This window comes from Carassius auratus, chromosome 29, assembly GCF_003368295.1.
Source record: "Carassius auratus strain Wakin chromosome 29, ASM336829v1, whole genome shotgun sequence".
Classification (NCBI taxonomy): Eukaryota; Metazoa; Chordata; class Actinopteri; order Cypriniformes; family Cyprinidae; genus Carassius; species Carassius auratus.
Window position 1 is genome coordinate 18,757,081 of NC_039271.1, and position 13,295 is coordinate 18,770,375.

General features: G+C 39.7%; 1 protein-coding gene across 2 annotated transcripts in view; it reads left to right on the plus strand.

The window, feature by feature from the left end:
- Positions 1–13,295, plus strand: part of LOC113048274 (ELKS/Rab6-interacting/CAST family member 1-like) — an 89,414-nt gene that overhangs the window by 31,402 nt on the left and 44,717 nt on the right. For both annotated transcript variants that reach the window (XR_003276433.1, XM_026209989.1), the window contains exon 2: positions 5,222–5,369. Coding sequence is in view for 1 of the 2 variants with exons in the window: in XM_026209989.1 (XP_026065774.1) it covers positions 5,222–5,369 (148 nt within the window). In the remaining variant the exon portion in view is untranslated. The remainder of the gene's footprint in view (positions 1–5,221; positions 5,370–13,295) is intronic.

Below are 13,295 nucleotides of genomic sequence, written 5' to 3' on the forward strand. Positions count from 1 at the left end.
AATTGTGTATAAAATTGTGAATATTGATTGATTTATAGCAACAAATAAAATTTGTGCAACACACCTCCTTTTAAGGGACCCACCAGTGTGAAAGGGAGAATTTCTCATTATCACAAAGCCACACATCAGCAATAAAGATGCTCATTTAAAAGCTCTCTTATTATTACACTGCTCCTCTATACACACACAAGATTTTCCCCGTACAATCTCGACGCTGACAGCAGGTTTTTAAATTCACATCTAATATCTGGGAAGCCTTCGTGCCAGATATGATTCAGTATGTTTTTCCAGGTGTCTCGCTTGTTCCAGTTTTGACTCTCTTGTGGATCTGCATGCAGTCACTCAAGCGCTCCTATTCTGTATAATACAAGATTAATACAGCTATTACTGTGTTCAGGAAGTACAAAACCCATATTTTCAGATTGCTTACACCCTGGAAATTATAGCTTTTGGTGAGTCAATATTAGCTTTAAAGGTGCAAGTTTGTAGATTTTTCTTTAATGTTTCACAGTGCCCATCTAGAGAGGATATTCAGCATATGCGTGCTCTATAACTCTCCGTTATTACTAGCGGTACCAACTCCAATAGCAGAGGATGTATCTCTCTTTTTTTAAGACCATAAAAGCAGCCACTGAAGGTCCTCCGTGCCCCCAGAATAGCGATGAACATCAAACATACACATATTTCTCCACACGTCTCCTGCATGATACACACATGCACCGAATGCAGAACTGACACTGTATTTCTCTCTCTCCCACATCATACACACACACACATCCCTGGAAAAAGGGCCTAGAAAGCCAAGCTGTGGCTCAGGGCCAGGGAGTGATGGAGAGTTAGGGTTATTTTTATTTTTTTAATGTGCTGGGGCTCCTCCAACGCTCAGTTTGTTTAACGCGGCTGGCCTGTATTTTATTTTTATGTGCTAGATCAGGCAGTATCAGGTAGGACTTAGTACTGATGGATTCGGCTGATAGCGTTCTCTGAACTCTTTCCTCCCTGCTAATGGTGTCCTCTAAATCCCTCTCCTTCAAATCAGCGGCCCGCAAATATTGAGGTGTTAAAGGAATAGACATTTATATTACAGCTTAAATATTGCATCGATATGAGTCTGTAAAAATTGAAAAAAAAAGGTGTTGTGGAATGTTATTTTTGGGTGTAAAAGCAGCCCTGTGATTTTAGATTTGGTATTTAGATTGTGATTGTTTTATGCTAAAAGAAATTTAACTTCCATCTGTCTTTCATCCATCCATTAACCTACCTTTTAACCTCCTACTGTACATTTATATATATATATATATATATATATATATATATATATATATATATATAAAATATATGGTCATCTATCATCCATCTATTCATTCAACCATCTCTCTCCATCCATTGATCTCTCTATCCATCCCATCCCCCTATCTAGTAATTTCTCTATCCATCTAACCATTCATATTTATAAATCAATCAATAGTTTATATTTCTTCATCTATCCATCCATCCATCTCTCTCTCTATCGAGGTAAAATATTGCAGTAGTTTGAAATATCATTTTTTCTATTCATTCGTCCATCCGTCATTTCAGTATTTAGTCCAAACTTTGCTTCTCATTTTTCCTCCTTTGTGTTTCCAAGAAGCTTATCTCTCTTCCAGAATGGTCCCGGTTGAGGCAACCATTAAAAATCTCAAGCGGTGAATGTCGGCTGACCTCAGATCTGCATTCGTTTAACATTCCGCTCTCATTTTGCTATCATTTATGTCCGGCTATCGTCATACAGTAGGAATGGCTGTGATAAGTCACGTTTAGGACCCGCCAAACTGATCGTTCCTGGCGCTCTGTGCTGTGTTTTCCTCTCCGGTGGTTTAACCAGCATAGTGTGTCCCGTCACAAGCTGCCCACCCCCTCGGCTATTCATTATCTCTCCACTGGCGTACACACCCATAGAAACACAAAACCGATAGCAAACAGAGGAGGATGCGTATTTTTAGGCCTGCTTGAGGACCCCTGAGAAGAAAGCAAGAGGCTTAAAGCAATGCAGAGTTCAGAGAGAGGAAATTGAGTGTTGAGGGGCAGTGATGAAATGGATTGATTGATAGGCCGCTTCCCCTCACTCTGATTGGCTTTATCATGGGAGGAGGTGATTGACCACTTGACCTCTTAGTGATCAATATGAACTATTCCCTATCTGTCTGGGAACAAATGTGTGGGGGCCCATTGTGCCCCTGTGCTCCAGATAAGAGGCTTTGTCTTCTTTTAGTACCAGGAATACAAGCTCTGCCTTGCTGTCTACTGCCTACATATGAGGTTCCCTACTAAGGTAGCATCTTAACCCAAATGAAAGTGGCATAAATGGAGCACTCTAGTCAGCAAGTCCATGTGCCTCACAAATAAAGCTTTTGTACTCCGCAATTGATTCCAATCAGCTTGTTAAGTCCTGACTTAAGGAGTATTTTTCTGTGTCCAAGTCTCTCCACTTTTTAATTGAGAATACTATTTCAGCAGCCATATGTAGCCTGCATGAGAAACATAGAAAATGACGTCAGACTTAACAAGCAGACTCTGGTGTTAGCATTTTGCTAAGCTAGCAGTACAATATAATGAAACTACAGAGCACACAAGAATAATTGTATTTGAACCGTTTTTAGCACTGCTTTCTCGCAAGTTAGCAACCAAGTAGTCAATATTTTATGATTTTTTTTTTTAAGAAGCCTCGTAGGCTCGCCAAGGGTGCATTTATTTATTTATGTGAATTTATTTTTTATTTTAATACAATTGATGCATTTTTTGATACATAATATAGACCTCAAACATTAGAAACTGTAGTGTATATAACGTATTCCTTTTATATTTATTCCTCCTCTCAAATCAGGAGTTTTAGTGAGGGAAGAAGTGGGTCACGATTATAGTCATCATTTTCCTGTGATCGAGGCCTCTTGTCTCCCTGTGGCCATCTGTGATATCAACATACCCAGTCAATGGGAAAGATTAGATCACGGAAGAAAAATACCATTCTTGTTAAATGATTAATCTGAGGAGACACTTGCTACGGGAAAATTTGACACACAAAGCAATTCTTCGTTCACATCCCTCCACTTCCTGTTATCTGCCTCTCCTAATGCTGCCCTCCCTTGGTTTCTGTTTTCACCTCATCTTTTGCTTTGATTTTTATTTTTAGCCTGTGCCGTCCTCATGCATTTTGGCAGGGCAGATACTCTAGGGCTCATTGGGATCAGGCAGGGAGGTTATGGAGCTGAAAGGGAAGTTCCTTTTTGCCCAAAGTAAACTGACTCACCTCAGGGGCAGCTGCTGCCTGCGGTCTGAACCTGACCATAATGAGCATGGCTAGTCAGGAGGTCACTGTATTAAAAGGCCTCTCTGACAGGACATGTTAGTGCTCAGAAGCCTCCTGGAACATCATCAGCTTTCATTTTATTAGTTTGCGCCAGGACACTGTGGTTTTTACAGACCTGGGTGGCCCGTGTCTTTGTGGGATATATCACATCTCCATTGCTTTTGATGGTCAAAATGACAGAATTAAAAGTTGTATGGAGGCCTATGGGCATCACATGGTGTGTGTGTGTGTGTGTGTGTATTTCTGTCAAGTACACAGGCTTCTTTCTACAGCAGTGATGTCACTCTGGATGGAATCAGGTCAGTCCGTTCCTCCAAGGAACCGAATAGAACGCAGCGAAACAGAGAGAAAGAAAAAGAGAGGCTTTGCCAGCAGTTGAGAGACTGATCAAAGATAAAGCTAATTTGCAATAAGCCCTTGATGAAAATAGAAAGTTTCACCCTTACCACCAGAATAACACAGGTGTGACATTATAAAACAAGTGTGCTAATTTTAAGGCTTCTCATGCAATTATTCTGGCCAAATTCGAGTTGCATGCATCTGATTGACAGTTATTAGATATATGACAGAGGGTAAGGTACTACCACAGTTTGCTATAGTAGAACATTCCGGCTATTCCAGAAGCTCACAAATATGCGGCCAGTTGGCACATATAGTCTGTTGTCAAATGTAAATATACTTAAAATCATTGAATTAATAAAAATGGTCAAGAAAGAAGTTGTACACACAAATGGTGTTTGCTATATTTATGCTTATGCTATCTCATTGTTAGCTTAGCAACATGCTAACACCACACTCCACTAGTGCACTTCATGTTAGAAGTTCTATTTTTTATGTTGCCACCTACATAGAGCATTCCAAATCAATCTCTTATGAGTTTCCGTTTCAGTTAGCATGCTACCGTAGAAGGTAACTGTCTAGGTAGACAGTAGACAGTGAGGAAGCTCATTAGATTTTAGAACGGATCCAGTGAATTTCTGTATATATATCCATGCTCATCGAGTAAATGAGAGGGAGGAAAAGAAAGAGAGGCACGGGGAGGATGTATTTGACACACACTTCACTACTGACACTCTAGCACACATTACTAACGCTAACCACAAGACAGTCTCCAGTTTGCTGCCTCTATTTGTCAATACGTGCAAGGCTTTGACCTTCTTAACTGCCGGTATGAGATGCTCACCCTCCCTTTCAGTCCGTTACTACAGCTTTGACCTAACAGGACTCACTCCCTCAACCAGCTGCACTTGACTGATGACTGGAATTTATTATTTAAATTATTTATATACTACAATTCAAAAGTTTAGGGTCAGTAGGGGTCAGAAATTAAATATTTTATTCAGAAAGAAAACTTTAAATTTATCAAAGTTGACACTAAAGACATTGAGAATGTAAAAAGACGAAAAAGTTATTTCAGATAAATGCTATAGAATCCTGAAATTTTTTTATCACTGTTTCCACAAAACTATTAAGGAGCTCAACTGTTTTTAACATTGACTAAAAATACTTGTTGAGCATCAGATCAGCATGTTAGCTTGCATAAATGATTTCTGAAGGATGATGTGACACTGAAGGCTGGAGTAATGATGATGACAATTCAGCTTTGTCATCATAGGAATAAATTACATTTTAAAATATATTCAGATAGAAAATAGTTATTTTAAATTATAATAATATTTACATTTGATTTGTTTTACTGTATTTTTTATTAACGGAGAAATGGCTTCCCACTGCTGTGTGTTTGCACTTGGGATGGGTTAAATGCAGAGCACAAATTCAGAGTATGGGACACCATCCTTGGATACATATCACTTTCGCTTAGAAAGCATTGTCCAAATCCATCTAAATACTAACTGTGTTTTCTTCTCCAAACAGGCAGGAGGCACTGTTGGCAGCCATCAGCGAGAAAGACGCCAACATCGCTCTTCTAGAGCTGTCATCCTCAAAGAAGAAGACGACTCAAGATGAAGTGGCTCTGCTGAAGAGGGAGAAAGACCGACTGGTACATCAGCTCAAACAGCAGGTGAGAACAACCAACATGCTGGACGTCGACACCCCAGACCAAAGCACGAGGCAAAACCATAGACTAAAATGAACACACACCTCAGTCCTCTTAATTTCCTAGTGGAGTTCTGCAACCACACCCGGAGGAATTACATTGGTGAAGCTTAACCAGACATTCGTCAGCATAAAAAAAAAATAGTCCCACTTCAAAGGAAAAGTTTAGACTTTACAGCTCAAGTAACAAACATTTTTGTTTCACTGACGAATTGTCTTGTAACTCAAATAGGAGCATTGCTTTTCTGCTTTTTAACTCCCTGACTCTCTTTCCATTCAGGCTCTCATTGTGTTTTATTTAAGAGATGAGACTTAAGAGATGAGTCAAAATGATTGTGTGTCAAAAGCCTGCCACAGATGTTGCCCACAGATGTTAAGTTGACAATAACCTGGAATATTCTTTTAAGAGGGTCTTGATCGCTCAGAAATATAAGATCGCACAGGATATCCTGATGGTGTGTTTATAGTATCAGTAACCAGCTGACCTTGCTGTCGTGGTTCTGTTCAGCAGTTCAAGGAGAGGCTAAAGAACAATTTCTGGAGGAGACATGTTGGGAATGACATCCCAAAGTTTGGAGATGCAAACAGGCTACAGATGTCTTGCCGCAGACCCGTCAAGAAGGGCAATTTTAGGATTATTTGACTCCTCCTCCAGGTTCCCACAAACCACCTGCAAATACATACACGGTAGTTTAAACACACACAGACTACACTGAAAAAAAAATGATAGTTTTCCCTCAGAAATTGCTAGCAAATTTCACAAGTAATTACAAAAACATTTTGCATAGTTTATTTATAAAAAAAAGATTATTGGAGTACTTTGGGAAGAAAACATTATTTTAGTCATTCTGCTCCACTCAGTTTGTTACTTGTAATTTCTTTGTAATCATCTGTGAAATTTACTAGCAATCTATGAGTGAACATTGTTTTTTAATGCCATTTTTTTTCAATATACAAAGAAGTGGCATTGAATTAAACAAATTTTGAAGTTGAAAGCCTGAAATTACATTTTCTAATCTTTGTTTAATGCGATGTAGCTGCCATTCATCCAGATGAGTCTCATAACCAGCATGCACATTTAGCATCCTCGTTTCCAATTCAAGCAGACCACACGCATATACAAAACCCAGCAGCCACAGAAAAACAAAAAGAGCGAGAGGACCAACACACACATCCTCACTTTGGCTCCATTCATGCTCACGGGCACACGCTCGCGCTGCTGGAAAACACCCCTCCCTGGCTGTTTCTCTGAATGACAGGCTATCAGCGTGTTGCATAGCTGCAGCATTCCACAGGAAATGGGTGTCAGTAGTGCAGATAGCTTTAGGGCTCAGCTCTCACCCACACCCCTGAGATCAGGAGGGCAGCCCGCATCCCCCTCCTGCTCACTGTCAATCACAGACGGGGAAAATTTGGTTAAGAGCCGGTCAGAGGCCGGTTGTTCTCCTGACATACTAATGGTTGAGGTCAGCGATAAAGGTTGCACGCGGTGGTCCTAAATCGTAATTTTTTGGGGCAGCTTTACTTCAGGGTCAAAGTTAGGAGCCAACGTTGGAAAGGTTAAGGACCCTCAGTTTGCCTGTCCCTCGTGGACACGTTTTTCCGCTCTTAATTGATAGCATTACAAGCAGTCTCCTGGCATTATTTGTCATTTATAATCATTAAGATTGCAACTTCTGTTCTGTGGAAAATGGATGGCCGTAACTAGCCCGGAGGTGTTTGACGTGGCCCAGGGGAAGGGCGAATGCTGTCTACTGTTGCGGCCTCTGGATTAGGGTTAGGGTTCAGGATCGTAGGGTTTGAGTGACAGGGGATGAGTGTGACATAGTGGTACATAAATGGAGTATTTTTCTTTCGGTTTTTGAAGAGACAGATGTGCATACAGATGCAGGGCTGATAATGGCTTGGAGGAGGGAAATTCCTGGTCATACTAGTCCAATCTTGTCAAAAAAAAAAAAAAAAATGGTGTCAAAAGTGTGGCCTTATACCAGGTCATGAGCTACTGTGGTGTGATGGTGTCAAGTGATGGGGAACAACAAAATATATTGCTTCCATGATCATTTTGGTCCTAACCAGCTTTGATTAGAGGTTCAAACAAATCTTTCTACCAATAATTACAGTTCAGAATTAAAAATAGTTCTCTCTTTATAATAAATATTTAATATTATATTATTAATTGTAATTTATTTATTTTTATGTCAGGGTTTTGTAATTTTGCAGTAGGACAGACTGACTTTGAATAAGACCTTTAAAACTCATCGTATAATATCGTTCTGAAAGTAAAAATTTTTGTGCATGTTTTCCTGAGAAACTTCAGCCAATCACGTGGCTTCTCACTTGTTCTATTCCACTGCAGCAGGTTTGGATGTACTCAGTGTGTGATAAATGGAGCCCGTCATCATGTTTAAATTATATTTTCTAGACGAGCAGATGGGACTATTTGATGTCTAACAAAATGCTGCATAACCAACAGCCGTTTCTGTGATCCAGAGATTTGGAGCGAAGGAAATGAACTAGAATGAAACATAAAACAAACAAAAAAAAGCCATGGATGAGAGAAAATAAGCAAAGAAGTTTTTAATAACGAAGAGAGAGAGGCGAGAGAAGACATCCCATATCTGTTTTTGTTTTGGGATACATCAATTTTCAAGATATTTTCTGGTGTATTTTAGGGAGAAAATGAACTCTTTGTTCTTTTCTTCCTCCGTTTTGTTCTTTTTCTTCTCTGGTCTCCGTCTATGTGTCTGTCAGCCTCTGTGATGATGACAGTGAAAAAATAAGACTGATTTCTGGTGAGCATCTTTTGAAGCGGCGGTGTAGTGAAATGTTCTCTCCATCACATCTCTTCCCCTTCCATAAATCTTCACTGCGCGCCGTGACATCTCACCCAGCTCTGATGTGCTGTCCAAGTTTTATTAGCAGACTTGAGAGAGTGGAACGGCATGTCACTGTGGAGCACAGGAGTGGGTTTTTAAGAGTTGTCCTGTGCATATTTGCAGGCCGCAGATTAAACGGCAGAGTGAGAACTGCTCCCCGCTGCCATCACATGGTTCATTGATGGTACAATTAGCTGTGGAAGGAGGGTGGTTTCTACTGCTGCTTCAGGAGAGCTGGATAAGAAGAGATCAGAACTTATACACTGCCTTCAAAGGTCATTCTTCACTATATGCACATGTACACAAACTCACTCTTCTGGAAAAATGGACCAGAGATATTAATAGCTTACCCTGCACTATGCTGAATTTTGCCCAATCAATTCTATGATCATGAAAATCTAAGTTCAGTCAAGTGTGGCTGAAGTTTTGGCTGATAATGTATGTTCAAATGTTAGGGATGAGGGAAATTGTTCCATTTGACTTTTTCACTCTTAATTTTGTTTGTAGTTACATTTAAGATATATTTATGTGTTGAAATTTAGCAGTAAATCTTTCATCAGGGTCATCTGTATGATTTGGCATTGGATGGCATTGGATTGATCTATAGAATTTTTTTTATTCTAGAAGTACCCAACAATTTGTGCATGTATTTTTTTTAATCTATTTATCTATATTTCTTTTACTTTTGTTTTGTTTTTCAACTTTTAATCATATAGACAATTTTTCAGAATGATTTATGTTTTAAGCATTGAATAAAAAAATAAAGAATTTTTGGTATTTAACAAATATTTCATATAAGTTTTATATTTATAGAAAGAAGCAAAGAAGTTTGCCAGAAGATAGCAAGTTGCATCCAAAGTTATTTTTCATGACTAGTTTCAGTTTGTGTCTTCACAGTCCAATCAAATAACAAGTGAAATATGAAATGTTAAAAATCTGATTCTGATCCATTCATCAAATTAGGACTATTATATGAGGTCATACACAGTCTTTTATACATTTTACATTGTACATTTTGCCTTTCATACAGGATATTTGCACAGTATACATAGTGCTGAAATATTGCATGTTATTAGCACAAGAACAGAAGCCGGCGAGGGAGGGCGACCAAAACCTCCACCGCAGACCATCTGAGCTCCCCACACCCAACCTCGCCTTTCTTAAAACTGTCCTGGCTCCGACCCCGCAGAAAACACTCCCACCTGCACAAGGCGTCCAGAAAATATTTGATAAGTCCTAAAATTTATCATCCTTGCCCCTGCGCGGTCTGAAGAGGCTGCATTAATCCACGCCATTATCATGGAGCATGATTCAGACCATTAATCATCTGGCTGCTCAAACTTGAAATCTTTACGACACCTCAGCGGCTGTGAGAGGCTCTGCTCATGCACAGTGAGCTCTCTGTGTGCTGTGGATAGGTGTAGAATGGTTAGTGTGGTCACCGCTCCTGAATCCAACCCCCTCCTCCATCATAATTCTCAGCCTCCTGATGGATCTCAGCAGAGACTTCCTGCCTTTTCCCCTGTTAACTGTATGTCAGCGGACATGTATGCGTATGGATGTGTATTTGGGTTTTCTTATGCCCCTGAGAGTGTTATGGGGGGACTCGAGTATGCTAGGTAGTCAGTAGTCGATAGCAATACTAGTGAAATTTCATAATTCTTTTTACCATTTTTAATGAACGTACTCTTATATTTTAACCGTGTATAGTGCAGAGTAACATCTTAACATAACCTAAAAAAAACACTGCAACATAATGAACTGTTGGAAATAGATGGATGGTGTTTAAAGTAACCTATGATATGCTGCTTTAAAGCTGCATGACATTAAGACTCCTTTTCATGGGGTCACCTTTAATTTTCTTCTACATAATGATTCAAGAAAAAAAAATGTTGTGGTGCAGATTGCCACTTAAAAAGATGTCCTATATGTGTCTAACATATGCATATATATATATATATGTGTGTGTGTGTGTGTGTGTGTGTGTGTGTGTGTGTGTGTGTGTGTTTGTGTGTGTGTTTGTGTGTGTGTGAGAGATAGAGAGAGTGAGTTTGCATCAACACCGCACTCGTCCTTTTTGGAGATGAGGATATCGAGTGTGTGTGTTATGAAGTGTGGCTGCACTGACATGTTGCCTTTTTCAGATATAGAGAGAGAGACATTGGTCAAGTGAATGTGTATTTTAGTCTCTATTTAGAGATTGAAGATGTGCCAAAGTGTCCGACTCACCCTTTCCCTCTGTAGACCTCCAGAGTCCAATTTGTCCAGGCGTCTGAGTGTGTCTATGTTAGAAAATCAAGACGTATGGAGGGAAACAATATTTAACCTGACAATTTTGGTAAGCTTCATTACTCTTTTTGCTTTCCAAGGACTAGAGTTGCTGTTTTGGTCTCTCGTTTGTTTGTAACCGGTGTATCTCATGACTAACCCCATCCGCTTCTTAAGGAGATGACCCGGAGTGATTCAGACCAATTACAGTTTGCTGGTCCTCTGGGACAGTGTTAAAAAGTCTCGTTGCAGTTCTGTAACCGCAGATTGAGTGTTAGTGTTAGTTCCCACAAGTCCTGGAATGGCGTCGGTAATTCCATCCCCTCGCAAACTGTGGATTTGGGTCGATACGTCTTTCTCTTATTACCTGCTACAGTGCCTCCGCGAGGCCCCGCCAGAGTCGCTGTCCTCACATGGCTTCAGGGCGACGGCGGGCATCGGGATGGACTGAGATGCCAATTCAGTAAAGGGCTCCAGGCCTGCTGTTCTCAGCAGAGCCGTGGTTTTGGGCACCCCTCAGAGGAATAAAATGGTTTTGTCTTGCAGCTACCCACAAATAAACTTAAAATGCAAAAGCGGCAAGTCCTTGCCAAGGCCACTGTATGCATGTGTTTGAAAGCGTACCTTTATTGGGTTCAAAACGCTGATGTTTTGTTGCAAAGGATGAGCTCTGCGTGCCTTATGTCACCGCTGTGGCGAAAGTGATCACAGAGCTTAAATTAGAGCGTTTTGCAGCCAATGATAAGGGAGGGAAAGGGGAAAGAAATCCAGAAAAAGGGCTCACACGAACACAACAACATCAACAAGCGTTCAAGTCATTACAGGATCTTGTTTTGCTGAAGGTCTTGCAGACGTCAGAGAGCTTGAGCTGAGGGGGCCATGCAAATGGAGGTCGTGGTTCACGGGCCCATCCGTGCTGGATTTGTCTTGGATCTGATGCAACTCTCACTGCTCGTTTAAGAAAAAAGAGTTGCTGTGTTTTTGGAACACGAGACCTCAAAACACAAGCCGCTAAATGGCTGTTTGAATAAGGCCTGTGGGTGTCCAGCTAGTCCAACGTGTGACGTTGTGGAGAAGAGGAAATGGAGATTTTCCACTGCATCTCCGATTGTGGAGAACATTTTACTATGTTGTTATTATTCGGTCAGACAAATGAATTTTTTTAGGACGTTGTGTGCCCCTTTGGCAAGCCGTGAAGGCTTGGCAGCTTTATTATTACAGGGTTTTGCCTCAACATCGCTAATTGTAGTTGGTAAAACTTTGCTTTTCTGCTGCACTGAAAGTGCTGTTCTAATGAGGGTGGGAGACTGTCCTCTCTTCTCCTTTATTCCCATTTCTGGCTCTTCTGTCCTGTCAGAATGTTGACCTGGTAATCTTCACCTCTTACTTCAGTTCCTAGCCAGTCAATGTTTTTCTGGCGTGATTAGTGGTATTTTCTAATCCAAGCATAACACTTACTATTGCTCACAATTAGTAAATTTGCCTTTTTAGCTAAAACCACACACACAAAAATTAGTAAAACTATATAACTTTTTCCCCCACTGTTTTACAGAAAGGAAATTCACTTTTTTATGCCACCATATTAAATGTTATGATTTCTCCCAGTCATATTTATCCTCCACAACCACTCATATTTCCATCAAATAATGTAGAAATCTAAAAATATTAAATGCAATGCAATTAGTTTTATATTATTTGAAGGAAAAATGAACCAGTTTGTACATTTTCCCAATTACCACCCCTTCGTATTTGGTGTACTGTATGTATGGCGCAAGAGAGAGAGAAAGAGCTGTTCTAACTGAGCAAAGAAGTCTGTTTGCTTCCCTCTGGGCTACCATAACAGAGAGACCATTCTGTTTCCACCTATTTCCCAGTTATCTGTTCTGTTCGATTATAATCCCAGACCTCTAACACTGGAAGCACTGCAGCTCACAATCATGGGAGCACTGTAGAATCCTTTCTGTCATGCTTGTCCAAGGAGCTTATCTCAGCGACTGTTATTCATGCAGGGATCTGGGACTGTATTTTTGTGTTATCTTTGCTTTTGATGTCTTGGCCTCTTAAGCGACTTCTGAGACTTAGTAATTACTTTTAATGATTTGAAAAAAGACCATGACAGAGATCTAAACTCTTTTCTTCTTGACTATTTGTTACTTTCTTTTCATCCTCAATCACATTATTCTAATGTTCATTGTTTAGAGTAGTAAAGGGCAGCAACATCAAACATCAAAGTGCACAAAACCAAAGTAAAGTTCAATAGTTGACCGTGGAAACCTAATATTAGTGCAGTATCCTGTAAATATTCATCATTTTATTGGAATTTTCCTATGTTTATAGTGGAAGATGCTTGTTTTGTTGCATTTATGTTAGTCTTTATGAGCCAAAAGTAGTAAAAGTGTTTTGTTTTAACCTTTGCATAAAAGCAGTTATATTTACATCAAACTTTATACTTTACACATCAATACTCTATATAGTTAACCATTACACTTTGAATATTTCCATGGAAAAAATTGACATTTTTGTTTTTTCAGTATAACAGTAAAGATTATTAGCTGAAATCATGGTCTTTGGTGATTCATAAAATGCAAGCCAACAGCTACTGTGACTGTGAGAGAATAAAAGCATATTAGGCAACAAAAAATGTATATCTGTGGCTCGATGATATATTGAGGTCTTATGAAGTGAAACAATCAGTTTGTGCAAGAAACTGAACATTATTTACAGCAATATTGCCTGTAATCCAAAAG